At 42.6% G+C, this 22,207-nt stretch overlaps 1 protein-coding gene across 3 annotated transcripts in view; it reads right to left on the reverse strand.

Annotated features, from left to right (window-relative positions):
* The window catches only part of SVEP1 (sushi, von Willebrand factor type A, EGF and pentraxin domain containing 1), a 133,745-nt gene extending 117,441 nt beyond the window's left edge, over positions 1–16,304 (reverse strand). For 2 of the 3 annotated variants that reach the window (XM_054053673.1, XM_054053675.1), the window contains exon 1: positions 15,740–16,303. In XM_054053673.1, the coding sequence (XP_053909648.1) occupies positions 15,740–16,225 (486 nt within the window). In that variant the 5' untranslated portion in view covers positions 16,226–16,303. Of the gene's footprint in view, positions 1–15,739 lie in introns of all 3 variants that reach the window. The other variant, XM_054053676.1, reaches the window with a different exon arrangement.
* Positions 16,305–22,207: the final 5,903 nt, after the last annotated feature.

A 22,207-nucleotide genomic window follows, 5' to 3' on the forward strand; every position in this document is an offset into this window, starting at 1 on the left:
GTTGTGGTGTTTATGATTAACACATATAATTAACATATTTAGCATTAACTGGGCTATTTTAAAATAGAATGTGCAACTTAAAGTGCTACTCAACTTCTTAAGTATTCAGGCTGAAATTTTCCACTCAGGATGTTTGTTCTATTTTGAAAAATAAAATGAGAAAAACCATATATTCCATGCACACTTATTTGTTTTTTTGCACACATAGCAGCTTTGAGCTTTGCAGAAGAAACTTTCAATAATGTTTGTGATTAAGGCAGAAAAATCGGTCCCAAATATATGCAGGCTGTGGAACTTATGTAACTGAAGGAGAAACTACTACAACTTGCACAGGAATACGAGACATAACGGAGATTGCCAGTGTAATTCTCTGAAGATCCCACCTTCATGCGGCTTGCTCTGGCAGAATATGATTTCAACTTGCAATTATGTCCTAACGCATACAGAAAGGGGAATAAAACTTAATTTTGGCAGAACATGGCTTTGCAATTTCAGCAATATCCTTTCAGCACTGTTTCCCTCTGTGTGTAGCACAAAACCGCACAGACTTTGCAGATGAAGAAAGTGGATGCCATTACACATAGTCCTAGTTTTTCAGCAAGTGATACTCATAACAGGTTGCAATCAAACCTCTATATTTTCCCTAAATACTGGGACATTTCTGCATGGCCAATGAAAACACTATAACAAACTAGCTTAAGCCCTAGTAGTTTAGCCAGGAAAACATGGATCTTGGAAAGTACTATTTAATTTTGATTAGTAAATTAGCAGGAACCTCTGCTTTACAAAACTAGACTGCCACCAATGCCCTCTGAAACTGCTGTACAGAATACATAAACACCCAACGTCTTTCTCTGCAATCAAGAAAGGCTCCCTGGCTGTAGGTCCTGCGAACAACAGCCTACGAAGGCCTACTGAAAAATGCAGCTCATTGGTTAGAGCAAGTGGGAAGTGTCAGGAAGAGACTGTTTTTGAGGGGCAAATATCCCTTTAGCTACATAAGCCTGAGATAAGGCAAGCAGCCTACAGGTTTTCTGTCGTCTTCATCTGAAAGTGTAACCTCCTTTTTTGGGCAGCACTTCTGTCACACAGAGGCACAACTGGAGCAAAGAAGTAAGAGACCATAAAACCATTTTCCTGTTACCTGATGGACTCCAATATTCAGGCAGCAGAGAAACAGACAGGATTGCTACATATCGCCCATAGAAATCAAAACTAAAACAAAGCTGCTGAAAACCTTGGCCCTCATGTCTTGCAGCTGTAACTCGAGACACAGAATCCCTGCTGTATAACAGCAGAAGAAAAGAACAAGGGAAAAAAAGAAACACCCAACATTGGGAGGGGAAAAAAAAAACCTTATAAGTCTATTTTTAAATCATATGTATGTGCCTGATGGTCCAGCTAGTGTTTCATTCCTTACTGTGAAAGCAGTGACATAAGGGACAGGCCACTATCCAGAGCTGCTGACAACCCAAATAACAGTCTGCATTGCTTTGCTTCTTCTCTCCCAACATCTGTGTGGCATTTCACATCATTTTTGTTTCCTTTGACTCTGAATCACATTCCTCTGTTCCGAAACACCTCTCTCCTTCCCTCTCCAGAAAGTAATTTTGAAAGCCATTTTTTAACCAACAGAAATTTCATATATTTTAAAATCTCTATTCACTTAACCCCTAAACTAAGCACACACAGAGGTGATTTCATGTATTTAATCAGTCCCCACCAGCTTCATGGACTACATAGACATAAAGATGACTTTTTTTTAATGACAAGACTCTGCAGTCCTTTCATAAATCATCAAGATCTTCAATAAATAATGATTAAAAGCCTATCAAGCTGTACCCAGAAGTTGAAAGAAGAACCTGTTTCTTTGGTATGAATATCCACATCTGCTTCTGATATTACCATCAAATGAAACTGAGCACCAGCCATAACTCAAAATAAGGTGCTGAATGACCTGTTTAATTGAGAACACAGCCCATTTGGTCACTACTATAAATTAAGAATAAGTACAAACAAAACAAAACAAGTAAAGCTCTTGATGATTGCAAAGAAATGCATGGGGCCTCTAGAAACACCTCATATTCGACCATTTTAGTACCTATTTTATGTGTCTACACTTCTTTCACAGGACTCATATATCAGTCAGCTTCAGTAATCCTTCCAGATCTTAAATAAAACATTCTTTTCACATTAGCAAAAAGTTATTACCATCTGTATTGTATTCGGTCTGTTTAGTGTGTACAAATACCTGGCAGACTTGCCATTTTCTTCGAGCCAATAACAGTTCTTAGGATTAAAAAATGAAGTCTTGTGCAACAAAACAGTCACACAAAATCCTCCTGTAGAAGTTCACTACTGAAAGGAAAAATGAAATCCTATCAAGTACAGTCACAAAAATAGCTTAACCTCTAACTTCTCTGGTTTTAACATTGAGTTCGTAATAAAAAAATTAGGGGATAGCAACAAGACAAAAGACTTCTTCAGCCATGTGAAAGCCCTAGCAATGATATCGTCAAAGGTCCTCTGTTACTGCCTCAACTACATGTTCCACGTCTAATCTGTAAACATTTGGTCTTGGGCCTGATCTCCATCCTTACTCAGTGTTTTGCTTTTAAAGAAGATTTTGGCTGTATCTGTCTCAAGGGAAACAAATTGAAATGGGTTATTCTGTCTCACTTAACAAACTAAGTCTTAGGTAACATCAGACAGCCCCACGATCCTTGCCAGGAGAAGGTTGCCTTGAAAGATTTAAGTTGGAATCTAGCTTTCAATAACATTGGCCAAGCATTCATCACAAAAAATTACACCAGTCCTTGTATGTCTTCTAGGCAAAATGCCACCTAAGGACTACAGAGGGAATGGTATTTCTCACAGATTGGGAAGAACCAGCACTGCACCTCAGAAGTGAAACAGAAAGCCCTCCATTAAGGAGCCACTCAGCTCTGTTACAGCAGTAAACCACTTACAGTGAATTTGTTTTCACCCTAGGAATTACATAAAATCTACACACCATGGGATGAGCTCTGAAGAGAAAGAGATGGTCCTTTTTCCCAGAGGATCACCTGTTTATTATAGAAGAAATAATTTCTATTTTATAATAGTACAGAATTAATATAACAGAATCACAGAATCACAGAATCACAGAATCACACAAGGTTGGAAAGGACCCATTGGATCATCGAGTCCAACCGTTCCTAACACTCCCTAAACCATGTCCCTAAGTACTTCATCCACCCGTTCCTTAAACACCTCCAGGGAAGGCGACTCGACCACCTCCCTGGGCAGCCTGTTCCAGTACCCAATGACTCTTACTGTGAAGAATTTTTTTCTGATATCCAACCTGAACCTCCCCTGACGGAGCTTCAGGCCATTCCCTCTAGTCCTGTCCCCTGTCACTTGGGAGAAGAGGCCAGCTCCCTCCTCTCCACAACCTCCTTTCAGGTAGTTGTAGAGAGTAATAAGGTCTCCCCTCAGCCTCCTCTTCTCAAGGCTAAACAACCCCAGCTCTCTCAGCCGCTCCTCATAAGACTTGTTCTCCAGCCCCCTCACCAGCTTTGTTGCTCTTCTCTGGACACGCTCCAGAGCCTCAACATCCTTCTTGTGGTGAGGGGCCCAGAACTGAACACAGTATTCGAGGTGCGGTCTCACCAGTGCCGAGTACAGAGGGAGAATAACCTCCCTGGACCTGCTGGTGACCCCATTTCTGATACAAGCCAAGATGCCATTGGCCTTCTTGGCCACCTGGGCACACTGCTGGCTCATGTTCAGTCGGCTGTCAACCAGCACCCCCAGGTCCTTCTCTTCTGTGCAGCTCTCCAGCCATTCTTCCCCCAGTCTGTAGCGCTGCATAGGGTTGTTGTGCCCCAAGTGCAGGACCCGGCATTTGGTCTTGTTAAACCTCATGCCATTGGTCTCGGCCCAGCAGTCCAGCCTGTTCAGATCCCTTTGCAGAGCCTCCCTACCCTCCAGCAGGTCGACACTTCCTCCCAGCTTAGTGTCATCTGCAAACTTGCTGAGGGTGCACTCAATGCCTTCATCCAGGTCATTGATAAAGACATTGAACAGAGCTGGACCCAGTACTGAGCCCTGAGGAACTCCACTTGTGACTGGCCTCCAGCTGGAGTTAACTCCATTGACCACCACTCTCTGGGCCCGGCCATCCAACCAGTTTTCAACCCAGGAGAGTGTGCGCCTGTCCAGGCCAGAGGCTGACAGTTTCTGAAGCAGAATGCTGTGAGAAACTGTGTCAAAGGCTTTACTGAAGTCCAAGAAGACTACATCCACAGCCTTTCCCCCATCCAGTAGTTGAGTGATTTTGTCATAGAAGGTGATCAGGTTAGTTTGGCAAGATCTGCCTTTTGTAAACCCATGTTGACTGGGCCTGATCACCCGGTTCTCTTGCGTGTGCTTCATGATAGCACTCAAGATTACCTGTTCCATGACTTTCCCTGGCACTGAGGTGAGACTGACAGGCCTGTAGTTCCCCGGATCCTCTCTGCAACCCTTCTTGTATATGGGCACAACATCAGCCAGCCTCCAGTCTAGTGGAACTTCCCCAGTCAGCCAGGACCTCTGGAAGATGATGGATAGGGGTTTGGAAAGGACATCCGCCAGTTCCTTCAATACTCTTGGGTGGATAACGATATATATTACGACATAATCACCATTAAACTTATATTAAAATGAATATATTACAGTACATTACAAAAAATACTCAATCGGTTTGACCTATATATTCAGCAGAATATTAAAACAGTCTTATTTATTAAAATATGTCTTAATTTCTCACAGATGCCTTCAAAAGCAGATCTGCATGTCATTCACAAAAAGAAACAGCAATGCTAAATCCTTTTGTGCAGCTCACCAGTTGTGTTAAGATTCCTTTGCGGGTTTTAAGGTTCCTGCAGATAAATGTCCAAATTTGGCAGGAAACAGTGGGTCATCAAAATTATGTCCTTAATCTATGCATGTATCTTTTCATCTTTCCTATCCTTCCCATTCCTTCTTCTGAATGTGGTTATCTTCCACTTGTTTTTTATCCTTTTCCAACTTGTATGTGTTTTTTTGCATAATTGAGGACAAACTTTGCAATCTCTTATCAGTAACAAAACATGAGAATCCTAACAATCATTTTTTTGCTTAGCCACAACACTTGCATTCTAAGCATCTCTAGGTAAACTGGCAGATATGACCTGAGTCCAAGTCTAACACAATTGTCTCCACGTTGCATAAAGACTGCTTCTTCCACCCACCATCTAAAAAAAACTCCATACAACCCCACCACTGTCAGGAGCAACTAAATAGAATTTTGACCTACATGCGTTCCACTCAAGCGCTAGGACTGTCGGATATGGCAACTTGAAATTGGGTGGCTTTAGTTTTGAGCTTTGAATTAGGATGAACAGAATGCACTTACTTTGCAGGAAACAACTAACATACATATCCTTCATGTTCTATCATTCTCAGGTCTTCTAAATGCACATTAAAAGCCAAGGCACGTTACGTATGTAGCCATTTCTTCAGCTCTTCATGCTGTACAAAGCTCTTAGCAACAAATCTGTCAGGTCTTCGAAAAGTTGCTGGAAGTCTTATATGCTGTGTGCTATATTCAAAATATTGTCTTGCTAATAGATCTCAGTTTGGCATGAAAAACGAAAAATAATAAGTTTTCTTCGTGTGTGAGCAATTTCCATCAATATAACAAAGACGTTACTTGATTTCTCTAGTACTGCTCCTGTCTTTTGCTAGTAATAAAGAAGGGACTCAAAACTATTTTACTGAATATGTAATTAATCTTCATGTATTTTCAGACCAAGCATTCACACCACTATTGACTAGTGTATCTGCCAAATATTTGTTTCTTTTGCTTTTGTCTGAAACATTCATTACATTACAAAGGCAGAAAAAAAAAGATGAACAAAATAATTAATTCCAAAAGGACAAACACAATTCATGACCTGACCCATCTACTGCCAGCGGCCATAGCTCAATTATCTCCAGAATATCTTCTTTTGCTCCAGAACTGCTAGAATTGAGCAACACGAACACACAGTTATCACCGATAAGAGCTGTCCCAGCCCAACTGGGTGGGGGGGAGTGTTTGGAAAAGAAAAAGGACAGACATTTGGACTCCCTGCTTCACCACAGCTCTGAACGATAAAGCTTTTCACAGGCTGCCTGTCGGAGTCAAGGAGGTTGTTCATTTTCCTGGTTGAGGTTACCAGAGAGACCAGAGGTAACATGGTAATTTTAACAGAAGCTTCTGTTCTGAATTGTCTTTACATCACAGAGAAGTAGGTAACTCAAAGATTTGAACAGGGTCCTGGTCATTTGAAAAGTCTACCTGTTGCTAAAGGCAACAGTGTTTTTAAATTCTGGACAGTTAAAAAAATCTAAGCACCACAAACAATCTGTCTTGCCTGCAAAACCTAACTTTCAAATTCCAGTAACAAGTGGAACTAGAGGACAAAGGCTAAAAATGTGTCACAGCACATGTGAAATATATTACATACAGAATATTAATGCTGAGGTTCATGTTAGGAAATACTTCTAAATATGTTGTATTCAGCTGGAAAGTCCTCCTGTTAAGTCTAGGAAATTAATTAAAAACAAACAACTTCTTTTGTCTTGATTTCTTCCCGATTTTAACGCCTGGAATTTATTTCTTGCTCTCAGAACAAATTGCTCAGTAGCTTTTCTCGTCTGTCTTTCTCTCTCTGGCACAAAGCACATAGTAAGACTGATCTCTCTAAGGAAGTGCTGACTCTAAAGGACTGGGGATCAGACGTTATTTACTGTCAGACCCCTCCAGCAAAGGCTTAGAGACAAGGGGACAAAAAATTGTTTTCTTGGGAAAAGTAACCTCTATTCCTGAAACATTTAAGAAAACATCATCCAGATACCACAGTGATGACAGGTTGCATTCATTGTGCTGTTAGTTCCACTATTGTATTAGTAAGTTTTGTGTTGGTTCCGGCAGCAATGTCTCATGTTTCACACCTTTTCTCTGTCTCTGTATGTTACACGGGGAAATGGCCAAAGGCTTTGTGATACTATGCTGTAAATAGAAAGCGTGCCTTGTAAGGAAGGCCTGCCTTGGCAGAGATGCAACACAGTGGATGCTGGCACACCTCTCTCTCTTTGAATCCCCAAATGTCCTCTCTTTGTTATTTCACACATGGTGGGTTGACAAAACACAGGCCAGGAAGGCTGCTGTACACTGTGCAGTGCAGATCTTTCCAGGCAGGAACATCCATCTCAGCTCTCAGAGCTAGAAGTTATGAAAATGTCAGATGTGCTCTGGTCGTATGACCTTGCAAAGCTTAGAGTTAGACTGGCTTCCTGCAGCTCACAGAAATGGGCTGATATAGCTACGTGACGCCAAGATAAGGAACAGCTACTCAGTAATATGACTTTGCTTGGTCGTAGTACCCAACTCGGCAATGCGTACCACAAGAAGTATGTTCTCCTATGGTTGCCTCCTTTTTTTCCCAGAAAATTATAGTTCTTTACCTTTGTTTTTTTATGCTTAGCACATACAAACAACTCAAGAACACCACTAAGGATGGAATACATTAACACTGGTGGAATGGATCAAAATGAAAGGGTCTTTCATACAAATGAAGAGCACACTTCAGATGACTAATTCACAAAACTTCAGTAAAACCCACGCCTTTACTAAAACACATTGGCTATTTGCACAGTTCCTTGGGATCTCTCTTAAACTCTGTAACAGTTTCTCTGCTTCTTAAAGGCTCTCAATGCACACGTGGCATCTCCTATTCAAAGCAGATGGAAAAGTCAGAAAATGCCGGTGGATCTCTATATCATACAACTGCATCCCACAGAGCATCACCGACAGGTACTCTTTACAGGTGGAATTCATAGAGCACTAAATGCAGTTATGCGAGGCATCAAGCAGTATACCCATAATGATCATTTCAGCCTAAAATGTTATGAAGGGCATTCAGAAAACAGAGACAATGGACTGGAAACTAATAAAACCTGAAGTCCTTTTCTCAGAACTTCAAGATTTTCAGCCAGACCATGATTCAGACTGAATCTAGCATGTACGTCCTCCTTCAGCTGTCTAGAATGACAAACATCTTTGAATACCACTGATCGAACTCAGAGTAGTGCGACAAGCAATAAAAAATATGCTACAGTAAGTATCTCAGAAATCAGAGAACAAAAAGATAGCTGTAACTTCAGTTCCTTTGTGTGCTGATTTGCCATTCTCTGAGCCATCATGTTGCAGAAGCAAACTACTTGGCCAGGAGTTATGTGAAAGTATAAACATAAATGGTAACTTTAACACCTTTGCGCCAGGTTTTACTAAACCATAAACTTTACATGAAAATACTGTAGAACATTCCAACAGATAACATTGCTTTTTATACAACAATTTGCATTGCCGCTAGTTATCCCTAGTATTACTATGAAGGTATTGTTGGAGTATATTCCAAGGTACAAAACCTGTGGTTTTGGAGGGCGCGCAGTCTAAATCATTAAAGAGAAGTGACAAGTGGCTTTTTCAAGCCATGAGAAACAAGTCCTTAAAAATCAATGACGAACAGAATACTCACTAGTATTTTTTGATCAAAATTACTAAGTGTATTCCTTCTAGGGATATTGGAGAATGAAGATCATGGAGAATAAGGGAGAAGAAGCAGGTGTTTACTTCAGGGTCCTGAGTCAGGCAGTGGATCTATGCATCTACAGCTTCCTACAAACTTGACGGAGAGGGAGACACTGGATTAAAGGCCTTCAGCAGTCCAAAAGTAGAGCAGCCACATAGGGTGCTGCACATGGGGACGGCCCTAACAGTGTTCTCTATTAGGATATAGATTCCCACAATGAGGCACTGCAGTCTGCACCTGAAGCCAGGCTCTCTCTCTTCTGTATCTCACACTGATGAATTCAGTTCGCCTCACTGAACTGACAAGGTAAAAGGGCACATAGAAGTATCCTTCAGTCCTTCTTGTAAAACAGGTATTTCAGCATTTAAAATATAAATTACACTTAACTTAAAGGGAAGGCAAAAAATGGCTAATCTGCAAAATATCAAACTTCAAAATCACGTCCTTTTGCTAAAACCAAAATGCAGGACATCATTTTGGGAGCACAAATGGGCCAATTTCCAATTAACAAGTTTTCAACCAAAGAATATCTTAACTCTGCTTAGCCCCATATATGACACTAAACAGAGCACTTCTTGCCTGTCCCAGCCAAAAAGACAGATTAAAAATGAACTACTTAATAGCGTCTTAAGTTAGGCCCATTTCAGGCTAGATCTAAAGACAATGAACAATGTGCAGATGTATATCTTGCCTCTAACCCTGCTGTATTAATCTTGTGAGCAAATCCCATGCAAGACTGCAGTATGCAGGACAAGTAGTTTTCACAAACACTACACTGATTAAAAGTGGTGATATAGAGCCAACACTAACGATGGCTGATAGGAACTCCACTGTTGATTTGCTCAGTAATCACTCTACCAGCTCTGCAATTTCAAAGCGGATCACAGAGGTAAACGAGAGTAACTTCAGGTTTTTTCACTGTAACCTTTAAGACAGGCTCCAAGGCAATATCAAAGCTTAAGAAAGCCCCTCCGCTGTCAAGTAGTCAGTCAGCTCTAACTGACCTAAGCCATCATCAGATATCTAAAGCACAACGCCAGAGATAGGCTAGAATCTACTGCTTTCTCATTATTAGCAGCTGATTTTGCAGACATCACAGGAGGAAAAGTACATAAACACATTCTTGATAAACAGACAACACACAACTCAAAACACTCATCTTCTCAGTGAGAGGGTACTACTTTTTTCAAATAAAAAAATTCAAATCATCTACATGGTAAGAAAACATTTTCAATTTCTTTTGCCAAACTATTTTTTGTTTTAATTTCAAAATGAGATTCTGAATCTGAAAATGCACTGATAAAAAGCCAGCTATCCACGTGGGTAATTATACTGAATCTCGTACTTTCATGCTTTAGGCACAGAGAAGAAACAAAGCCACCATTAGTTATTTAAACAAGCATTAAATAAGCATTAGAACTGTTTATCCAGAATTGATATGTGCTTACATTCTTTTGAGGGCCATTTTTTTCATGTTTATTAATTGGACAACAGAACACTGAATTTGACATGCTGGTTGGCCATTCGTCATGCTTCTTCAAGATCAGGTTAGATACAAAAGCCAGATTTTAAAGACCAGATAGTCAGAAAACATGCTACCTGATTCTGTAGGTGCTGTGACAGACCTTCCAATTACATATACCTTGAAATTCTATGAAGTGAAGATAAATTCACTTACAAAAGCAAAAAGCCCAGCTTTTCAATGCAACGATTATTACAAGAACAAAGAGCAACTCGCAAAGCCTCCCTGAGCTACTGCTTTGCCCAGTCATTTAGAAGAATTGACTTGTTTGTTTGAGGCTGCTTCTGACTTCAGCTCAAGAGCAGTGCACACCTACAACTTCCAAGTCCTGTTTCCCATTTTACTTCCACTAGAAGACAGAAACAAGTCTGCATTTTTAGAAGCTGTTACTATTATTTTGTGATGAGGCTGCTGCATGATTTAGTTTAAACCATTTGTATTTTAATCTTTTTGAGCTCACAACAATCAGTGCAGCTTTAAGATTTTTAATAAAGATGGCACATCAATCCTGGCACATACGTAACTGCAACTGTTGAGTGCCAAGACAAGAACACAAAATTAAACTTCCACCGCTGTACCATGATCCCTCATTTCTATTTCATGACTGATCTGGCAACAAATGCACAACCTTCCCACGAGATGCAACAGGTGCTGCTGGCAGCAGTTATGTCTCAGGATCAAAAACTCCAGTCCAGGTACCTACATCTGGGAAATTCAGCACTTCACCCTATTGAGCAATTTGGGCTTTAGTTGCATTCCTTAATCTTCAGCAGCAACACTTGCTCAAAACTTTTTGTACTTTCTTCAGTTCTGCTTCAGTTCTTCCTTGCTATCACAACTCCGCAGCTGTCCATAATTCAATAAACAATCTGCTTAACATAAACTGCATGTAGTTTGTGCTGTCCCACCAACTCATTGTGAAAAACTGAGGCCGAAAAATTTTGAATGAGTGAGCTTAGTTTCTTCCTCTTTCTTAAAATTATTTACATGTGCTTTAAAAGAACGACTGCTGAACACGGGCAAAAGCTAATACTTCTAAATAACCACTGTTATATTTTGTTATGCTAAATGTGTTTTAAATAACCCAATATCTCCTCTTCCTAAGACGCACAATGTAAACGTAGAGCAAGAGCCTACAGCCACATATATTCAAAGTCCATTGAGGGATGTTTGGTGGATCTTACACTGAATTCTGATCAACTTCACGCCTTAACTCTTTTCGCATATTAAAAATAACTACTCTAGACACCACAAAAGACATATTCATACTGTAAACCACATATGATTTCATTACATGGCAGACATACACTCTTATCCATGCTACAGCTTCCAGCCATAGAGCGAAAACTGTAGCATCTTATATTTCACTGTCAATGAACATCTTGGAAAAGCAAGACATAGGAAAGAGTACTGGCAACAAAGATCTTACTTACTCTGACCTCATGAAGCAGATCTTGATATATCTTGTGTGAAAATGCCCTACAGCTGTGATCTACTTTTACAAGCAGAATACAGAGGCTTTGATGGTATTTTCTAAATGTCCAGATTTGACACCCAGTTTCCTACTGTTCTCTCTACTCCTGCCGCATGTGGCAGCAAGCAAAGTGAAAACCACAGACTGCCTATGACCTGTAAATATGAATAGCAATAGTCAAATAGAAAGAATAAGAAGCTGTAGCAGCTGGAAGCTTAGCCTGGGGTCCATAAAACACTACTGGTAAGCAGGAAGTTGTAAGTTGTATTTCTCATAGATGTTAAAAACTGAGTTTTGGTGAAAGTAAACTTACATTTGAAAATTTGCTAATATGTGTGCAGACAAGCTCAACAGTGATTAAGTCTAAATAAAAATTACACTGAAATGCTAGTAAACCTGACTGTCAGAATTCAAGCTCGAAAAAATTCCTTTCACTGCAGGGTTTTAACTGGCAAGCATGACAAACTCAAATACCTGCAATATGAGGCTATTCTAAGAAGTTTCTGGTGCATGTAGTTAGTTTCAATAGATCCTCCTGGAATGTAAAATGGTTTGGTTTTAGGTTTTTTCCCCAATCCTGCAACTAAATCCTGACTCTGGAGCTCTAGAATAAACACCATGGCAGCAGAAATTCTCTCTGGAGCACCTTGATCACTGCAAAAGTAACAAAAATGCTATGCTCTTCTACATAAGCAAATGTATCTAACACTTGCTACTTCAAGTTTGGCATGAAATCTCAAACAGGGCTGAAAATCCAACACTAGTAGCAATTCAGACTTCCTCATCAGCGTGCTGTCTCGCTGCAGTATCTTGATGTCTCTCCCTTCATACTTCTGTGTACCTCACAGAATTAATCTCTAATATGCTCTGTAGGAACATCGAAGTGTGGTCTGCATGGCAAAGGTAAGCATGGTCAGCTTTGATAAAATACAGAAACTCTGCAATTAAACCTCTCTACAAAGCACCTTTGGAGAGGATGCAAAACTGCGGTGCCACAGAGAACTTCCTTACTTTTTAAAGAAGATGGGCACTACAGGGATGTACAACAGCTTGTCAAATTTAGTAACTCTGCTTTCGGGATGATGTTAAATGAATGGTTTTTGCTGCCACAGGTTCTGAGACAGTAACTGCTAAGTAAATCTTCCTCCTGCTCACTGATGTTCCCAGGTCAGCCACTGACTGGCCCAATGACCTTGCGGAATTCACTTATCTCTGTGCCTCTGTAGTTTCTGTAGAAGTGTCACAGGCTTGGATTAATCACTTTGAGACCTGAGAGAGCTGCACAACAACTTCAGTTCCAGGATTATTCTAACAATGCACTTTCCTTAATTTTCTGTTACTACGACACATACTATTTTGGGGAATTCGTCATGCTTTGCAGACAGTTTTGGTTTTGGAAAAGCAGCAAAGAATTCTTGTTAGCAGTAGATGAACCCCCTCATTAAGTGTAAGAAGAAAAAAAGAGATATTTGAGGAAATAATGGTTGAACCAAAACACAGTTAAAAAGAAAGGACAGCACTCTAAGAGTCCAGAGGGAACAACAATTGTATATACTTAAAATAGTTATCTGAATTTATTCCAATGGTAGTATTTTAAACTTAGAACAGTCATTTTCTGAAGAGTCCTTAGAAAGAAGGATATTCCCTGAAGCTATAATTTGTCTCACATGAAGAGGACATACTGAACAAAACCACAGCACAGCATCTTTAACTACGAGCCAGCAAGCGTCTTTAAATTGAACCTTGTCACTTTATTGCAATTCTCTCTGCCACCAAGTGAATACTTTTCTTCCCACACTCTTATGAGACCACAGTGTAAAATGACAATGATGCTGTTGTGGCCACAAGACTTAGTTGGGCTCATAAAATGAAACTGTGGGTTTCTGAAGGGAATTTTTCTTCATTCAGTTTTGAAGGTATGATTAGTCAAGACTTCATATGAAGGAAAGAGATGGTATTACTTAAGCTTTTGTTTGTAACAGTTGTTTTCAACTTGTATCACTAACTTTTTCACACAGCACTCCTAGGATGAATCTTTATTGAAACTTGACTTCACAGTGGAAGCTCTAACATAGGGAAGTGTTTTTCTAAAGTAGGTTTTCCATGTTCAACACTGAGCACATTAGAAAATGGTCTTCCTTTCTCCTAACAAATGTGAAGAGAACAATCTTTGCCAATTTCATATGCCCAGCACTGATTTACCTCTTGCAGTCCCACTCATCTACTCCAAACAAGAGCGCATAATATGTTTCCAGAGAAGTACACCCAATGCTCAGCTACAGTACACTACCAGAAAATAGACATAAAAAAATAATGGAAAACTAGACTTGCTTTGAGAATGACTCTGCACGCAAAGGCCAAATGGCAAGAGGCAGCCTGATCTAGCCTCATAAAAATGTTCCAGAGCAGACTGGCTGTACACGAGTCATCTACTGGGAAACCTCTCCAGCATGCTAAAGTGTCAACACATGCCCAGGAGCTGCCTAGACCAAATCCATGCCATGGGACTGTATAACAACTTAATACCACAGATGATAGTGTCCCAGTGTCTAGAAACATTCCTGGACAGACATGCTGCTATTTATTGGTGTACTATACACAGCTTAAGGGTACTTTTGTCAGTCATCAGCAATTAAAATAGTCACCTGGTAACAGTATGTAACTATCTGTTCCTGCTGACAGCTATCGGACACCCAAGTTCCACTGCCAAGAAACACGGCAGACATTTCAGATGCCAGACTTGACTCATACGTATCACTTCTGAAGTCGAGACATTGGCACCACACTCATTCAAAGAGTGAGTTTCACACATTTGTTTGCAAGGGCAGCAGAAAACATTGGAGCTGCATGCGCAGACAGGAGGGGAAGATGGTCACCCTGACCAGACTATTCTACATCTCACACCACACTGTTCCACATCCCACCACACAGCCCATACACCTCTTGACACCAAACAGCCTTGTACAGCATACAAAACCACACTCCCACACCACATACCGCACAGCATACTGCACACCAAGCCACCTCACCTCACCGCCCCACACACTACAGCACGGCATGCCTCACCGCTGAGAGCTTGCCACAGCACACCCCATGCCTCATCATGTCACACCTCAACACCACATGCACCTCACAGTACCTCTGTGCCTCTCATCACACAACTCACCAAACCACCACGTCACTCATTATACAACTCATGGACTGACCATGACCCTCACCACACAATGCATGGATCCCTGCACCCCTCACCACACACCTCATGAACCCACCACATCCCTCACTACACACCTCTGGGAAGTACTGCATCCTTCACCACATACCAAAGAGAATGACCACATTCCTCACTCCACACCAGAGGGACCCACCATGTCACTTACGTGATGGACCCACTGTATCCTTTCACACACACCTCAGGGAACCTTGTGCCCAATCACACACTTCACAAAACCACTCCATCCCTCTCCACACAACTCACAGAGCCACCAGGTCACTCACCATACATACATCTCATGGACTCAGCAGATCCCTCACTGCATCCCTCTCTGCACCTCTCATGGACCCCTGCATCCCTCACCACACACCAAAGGGGAAACCCCGCATCCCTCACCACAGATCAAAGGGAACCCCTGCATCCTTCATTGCACACCAAAGATAACCTCTGCATCTCTCACCCCACACCAAAGATAACCTCTGCATCCCTCACCGCAAACCAAAGGACCCACCGCATCCCTCCTCGCACACAGAAGGGGCCACTACATCCCTCACTGTGCAGCAAAGGGACCTACCACATCCCTCCCCGCACACCAAAGAGAACCCCTGCATCCCTCCCCGCACACCAAAGGGACCCACGGCATTCCTCCTTGCGCATCAAAGCGACCCACTGCATCCCTTCCCGCACACCAAAGAGAACTCCCGCATCCCTCCCCACATCCCTCCCCGCACACCAAAGAGACTCACTGCATCCCTCCCCGCACTCCTCCCCGCACACCAAAAGGACCCATCGCATCCCTCATCGCACACCAGAAAACCTCCATATGTCTCCCCGCACACACCAAAGCACCCTCCGCGTCCCTCCCGCACCGCTGCCCGCACGCCGCTCACCGCCGCCTGCTGGAAGGCGCCCTTGGTGTAGGTGCCGCCGCCGCGGTAGGTGATGCCGGGGATCTCCCTGCCGAGCAGCGCGCACTTGTGCTGCTGCGGGCGCCGCCGCGAGATGTAGTCCACCCGCGGCACCACGTTGCTGCGCGAGGAGAAGGTGACGATGGCGACGCGCGTGGCCGCGGGCACCACCGGGAAGTCGGAGAGCAGCTTCTTGACGAAGCGCAGCTCGCTGAGGAAGTTGGCCGGACCCACGCTGGACGACTCGTCCACCAGGAACACCAGCTCGAGCCGCCCGCTGCGCGCCCGCAGCCGCCGCACCTGGCGCTTGAAGGCGCGACCCAGCTTCTCCACTTTGCTGGCCGTGGCGTCGGGCGGCGGCGGCAGGGCGGGAGCCGCGAAGCCCGGGGCGCGGGACAGGGCGCCCTGCGGCGCGGGCAGCGACAGCGACAGCCCCCCCCAGCAGCACAGAGCCAGCAGCGCCCACATGGCCGGGACTCGCCCCGTGCCGCGGCCGCTCGCCGCCTTTCCCCCCGCGGGGATCCGGTCTCCTTTAATCCCCCCCGCGTTGCCCCTCGCACGCCTCCCTCTCGCCTTTTCGGGAGTGACCCCCCCGCCCAGCCCGTCCCGCCCCGTCCCGCCCCGGCGGGTCCCGCACGGGAGCGGCGCCCAGCCCGGAGACGGGGAACGGGGGAAAGAAAAACCACCCCCGAAAAGCCAGGAGAGCCTTTTTCCGCTTCCGCGCGGCGGGAGCTGGCGCTGCTGCTCGGGGGACGGAGGGATCGGGCTGACACGTGCTGAATTAATCGTGGTTAATTTATCCCTTTGTTTTGCGAGGAGGATGCGCTTGCGACGGGGAGGTTTGGCGGGGGGGAGGGGGGGGGGGATGCGCTTGTCCTGCTCCTGTCTCTGTCACAGCCTCCCTCTCTCGTTCTAGGAGACGCTTCTGCCCCTGGACTCAAAGTTTTTCAACTTCGGAGATGTTGCAATAGTACCTCTCCGATGAGAGTCTCGCAGAAGTGATGTCGAGTGTCGGGATACACGGGGGCAGTGTGCACAAGAGTATGTGCGTGAAATGCTGGGACAGCACCTGCAGGCGTACGTCTACATGTGTGTGTAAATATAGAGGCATGGATGTGCTGACAGTGACAATAATCTAATATGCTTGTTATGAAAAGTACCCGGTAGCCAAGTGTGAGATTACAAGCTGTTGCTTGGAAGGCTTCCCAGGCTGTCTTGCTGACTGTCTGTGAATCGCTTTGGGAGGGAGAAACACTCCCAAAGAGACCTCCTGCCCAAATTATGAACCCACTCCCCCTTCAATCAACCTATGTACAGATTTAATTCTCTGGACTGTTAGACTCTCCTCGTAAGTGTTGAGAATTTTAGCCACTTTTTCATTTTAGTATTAAACTAGTTCTTTAGCTGATCAACTCCATTTTCAGGAGTAGCTTCGTCTTGGAAAAATTCCCTTGGACTGGGTTAGCCAGGTAAACCTGTTGATCAGAACTCCTTTCCTTTAATCGCTATTTTTCGTTCCTTTAATAATTTTCTAGTTCTCCTCTCTGACTTACTTTGCTCTTGTTTACATTTCATAGTGCTGTGGAATACACAGGTATGCTGGTGCATTTGCAAATCAAACCTCACATTTACATTTAATTGAATTATTTACTCTTTTTTTTTTTTTTTTTTTTCCACTGGGATGTCAGCTGGTGGGAAATTGATCCAGTACTGCCCCTTTGACTTCCCAGCAACACTCAAATTCCACTGTAAACAACAAGAGACTAAGTGACAGAAGATATTATGTAATTAGGAAAACGATGCATTTGATATACAGCTCCAACAGATTTTTTACATTTATGTAGTAGTCTAAGTGCTTCACAAAAATCTGCTTCTTTTGTCATTTAGTGCTTGAAAAGAAGATAGCAATCAGACACTCTTGCACAGCCGTATGTAAAGAGTACTTTTGGTACAGAAGAATGTGCAGCTGATGGGCTAGATCAGTTAAAACTGTTTCTGCTCATGTGACAGCAAAATAAAGGCTGCGACACCATGCTTGGGCTACTCTGTTTTTCATTTGTAGTGATGGGAAACCCTTTCTGTCTTGAAAGAGGTAGCTGAAAGTTACTACAACCACTGAGATTCTCAGCAAGTTGTTTTGCACAGTTGGTCTTTGGAGGATTAAAGAAATGTTGCCATAATTGCATTCACTGTTGTCTGAGTCAGACCACTATTATACTTTACAATGATCTTCATCTACGTTGTACCGGGCTTGAGAGCGTGTCAGTCTTTGCACAGACCAGAATGAAAGAACTGGAAAGTATGGCAAAGAAGAGGAGGTGAAAGAAGGGGAAATGCCTTCTTTCTGCAAGGTGCTCGTAACTGAAGTGGATCATTGCAGTTATGATGTGCTGTTGTTACTTCTGAGTATTCAGGTCATAAAAAGTAGTTTTCTGTAAGCTGGTTTATTTTGTTGGAAAGCTGTCAATTCTCATGTTTTTCCCATGTTTTCATAACGTCAGATCTAGATTTATAAATGCCATACATTTTAGGACTCGGAAGCAAAGGAGAGGAGGATGAACTGGAAACCTTTTTAGCAAAAAAAGAACAATTCATATCAATGGCCATTTTTCATGTGCACTGTGCGTACTGCCAGTGTGGGAGATTGCAGTCAGGTATGACTAACTGTGAGAACACAGCAGTTAATTTCAGTCCTAGTGATCTCATCAGAATAGTGAATGCAAAAAATAATGGGGCAATTAGAAATTAGTCTTTGATACATGCATGGTTTGAGAAAATCTGTGTTCTCCTAGGTCACACAGGCCTTGCATTCGCACTACGCAGAAGCTCTTAATTGTTCAATGGAAAGCTGGTTTTGTATGCGTAAGAGCAGCAGAGTGAAATCAATTCAAGATGCAAATATATTTGTCACACTGGGAGTTCACAGTAGAAAAAGTAAATGGGTGAACAGCTAAGCTCTGACTATGGATACAAGACTAAGACTTAAGGATGGTATTAATGTGAAGCAAAATTCAGGAAAATTGAAGCGATAAGGGGATATTTCATTTCAATCCGTGGACAATTAGCATGCAAAAGACTTCACACGGAATCGGTGACCTGTCAGTAGCGAATAAGACTCCTCATATATTCTCCCTTTGTATAACAGAGGTAACTCTCTTTAAGATCATTAGCATTCAACCTAGTTGTGCAAATAGGAGACACTAAGTAAAGCATTATAAGATACTATCAGAAGTTAGTATCTGTAATAAACATAATATAGTAGTATGAAGGGAAGAGCGAGGGCATCCAAAGTATTCCAGTGTGTTCCTGATATGATTTGAGAAAACAATAGAATGATTTCTGAAGTAAACTGAAACTTAAGAAGCTTGGATTCAGCCTATGAAATCCTGAGGAAGCTATTTTATCCATGGGGTTGTGCTTGTAAGAGAAAAAGTCATCTAGCAGATGGTAGAGGAGGTTATGTGTGTGTGTAAGCAGCAAGCTTTCTGTTCACTGTATGTTCACAAACCTTTTCTGAAAGCACCATATCCAGGGGAAATATTTGTTGTAATGAAATTGCTTTCTCCAAGCTGCCTGCCAGCTCTTTACAAATCCCTTCCATGTTGATGTGCTTAAGCCTTCTCCTTTTGATGGTCTTTTCCCTGTTGTATTCATGCATATTACTTGTGCTTTGGTTCATAATGATCTGTAGCAGATGGGGAAAAGTAGAGCAGAAGGAGGTTTCTCCACTTTAAGCATCTCTGAAAGTCAAAGTATCTGCCCTGGGCTTTACTACTTGAAGAGAAAATGCAGGTTTCGTCTGACTTTTGACGACAATATGCACAAGAAGATGGAGCTGGACTGTGAGTCTACTCTATTGCAAAACTGCAGGTAACAAAACCCATTAGGTGTTGTGAATAAACTGCCTTTGTCCTGTGACAGAAGAGGGCTGACTGGTCCTGAAAAGGGAAGCTTAAGAGCAACACTTAACAGCTTTTACAATCACATTCCTGTATCCCTTTAATTGTCTTATTAAAATCTACAGACTTCATGAATTCCAGTAATTCTTTCCTGTCTCTCTGCAAGATCATATGGGCATTTAACACAACCCTGCTTCCTAAACAAAAGGGAAATCTTTACCCCTAGTTCAAAACCCTTCTACAAACAGACAGTCTGAGGGTTGCTGTCCTTTAGCCAAATATCTTTTTGGTTGAATTACTCAATGAAACATGGCTAAGCATCTTTCCAAACATGGAGAAAAAAAAAGCATTATATTCCTCCCCCTTCAAGTTCCCCCAAATGCAGCTGGACAGAATACATTCTTGTATTCAGCCCACACAGTATTTGTGCCTGAAGAGGCAACGCCGCAGTATCACATACCCTACAATTTTCAGAGGAATGCCGGTCATTTTTGTTTTGAGAGTAAAGATGGTCTATTAGTGACTTTGTGCCACGGTGGAAACAGCCACAACTGAAACATTAAGTCTTCTGCAGGAATTTTGCTGCAGTTGGAATTTTATCTAAGAGTTAAAATGACAGCTAAAGAACGGAAATCAGAAATTGGTATTACTTAAGCTTGTTCTAAGCCTTGCTTTGTGCTCAAGTGCACAGCATCCATCTGTGGAAGCATCATGCAGGAGAAGGAGCTAGCACATCTGGGGAGCTAGCAGAGCCAGCTGTCTTTCTTCCATTTGAACCACTTGCATACAGGACTACTCTGTGCTGTCCACTTCCCTTTGGAGATGTCAGGCAGTATTTCAGCCGGGGTATTTTAAGACTGTGAGGAACAAAGCTTGCAGGAACAGTATTTATGGAGTGAGAGGAGAAATACTTGCATTCTCAGAAAACGATCTCTGAAATCTGCCACTGTGTAGCCATTAATATGTTGCAGGGGAGAAGTGCTAGTCCCTGGTAGATGACATCCAAAGTCTTCATGTTTTAAATGAAATTAGCAGACTTGTTCTAGGAGAGGGGAAGGAAGAGGCAGAAAGGGCTTTGGGAAGTTGCTTCTTCCTTTTTGCTCTTGTGTGTTTTGGAGGAAGGGCAGGGAGAGCAGATCCAGTTCTGAGTCCTGAAACACAAATTCTGGGCTCACCCCTGAGAGCCTTCACCTTCCAAGGCTGCCAATGCCAAGCGGGTGTGCTCTGGCTAGATTTTTCATTCACTGCCCTGGAAGACCAGGCAGGACTGCAATTTTGCTGCAGAGCCCTTGAGAGCTCCCCCCAATAGGATGTGTTGCTGGGACATGCTGCCTCAGCAGTTTCTGATTATTGAATATTTTTTTAGTGGCAGTAGTGAAATGAGCGTGGAGGAGAGATCAGGATGCATTTTACATTCAGTACTGAAGAACAAAAGCTAGGCAGTCAAGAACCCAGTCATAAAAAACGGGTAGGTTTTATTTTGGCCATTTTAGGTCTCAGCCCTTAGCTTAAACAGAAGGTGAAACAAGGTGCATGGAGGAAATAAAGAATTTTCTATAAAAATAAGAGTACTCTTGAAAAGGAGAATAAAATTAATCTCTTAGATTATCCCTTGATTTATAATTAAAAAGCTAGGATAGATACTTTACAATCCTTTCTAATAACAATAACTCACTGGCTTAAATTATTTTAAGATAAACTTTTCAGGGCTAGAAACTTGAAGTTTGGACTTCCAACATGAATTGTTTAAACACACAAACTGAGGGCAGTCAGTTTTCTGCTTGCAAATCCCATGCACACCTCTGGGAGTTCTGACACAGACTGAAGAGAGTACATGGCCCTTGAATGAGGGCAAAATGTCTGTCCGCATGACTTGGGAAAAAGATTATTACGTAGGAGGAGAAGAGTCAGTCTGCCAAAAGTTTCTCCTTTCAGGCAGAGGTCTGGGTGTTTTAGTCTTAAGTACAGCAAACAAACATTTGAATGATCCAATCTATGGGTTATTAGTTCAAGCTATAAAAAAGAAAAACAAGATTCATATTGCTTTGCAGTATTCAGACAATGACAAAGTTTAGTCATAGGAATTTCATCTTCACTTGTGGACAAGTCCATTGCAGGCTAAGAATAGCATATGGCTAGCTTCCAAGCTAAAAAAAAAAAAAGGTAGGCAAAATCAAAACATCTGCTGGTCTCTGTCTGCACAGCAGATGTTGAATATACTTTAAGTTAAGCTCATGAGAGTTCATGAAACATACTTTGTCTGTCATTGGCCTAGTACGTTCATGCTAAAGTGAGCATATTTTGCCATATTCTACACCCCAAAGTATCATAGAGTCATAGAAGGCTTTGGGTAGGAAGAGACCTTAATGATAATCCAGTTCCAACCCCCCTGTCATGGGCAGGGACACCTCCCACCAGACCAGGCTGCTACATACCCCATCCAAACTGGCCTTGAACAATTCTAGGGAGGGGGCAGCCACAACTTCCCCAGGCAACATGTTCCAGTGCCTCACCACCTTCATCATGAAATTTCTTCCTAATGTCTAGTCTA

The sequence above is a fragment of the Cuculus canorus genome, chromosome Z (assembly GCF_017976375.1).
Source record: "Cuculus canorus isolate bCucCan1 chromosome Z, bCucCan1.pri, whole genome shotgun sequence".
NCBI lineage: Eukaryota > Metazoa > Chordata > Aves > Cuculiformes > Cuculidae > Cuculus > Cuculus canorus.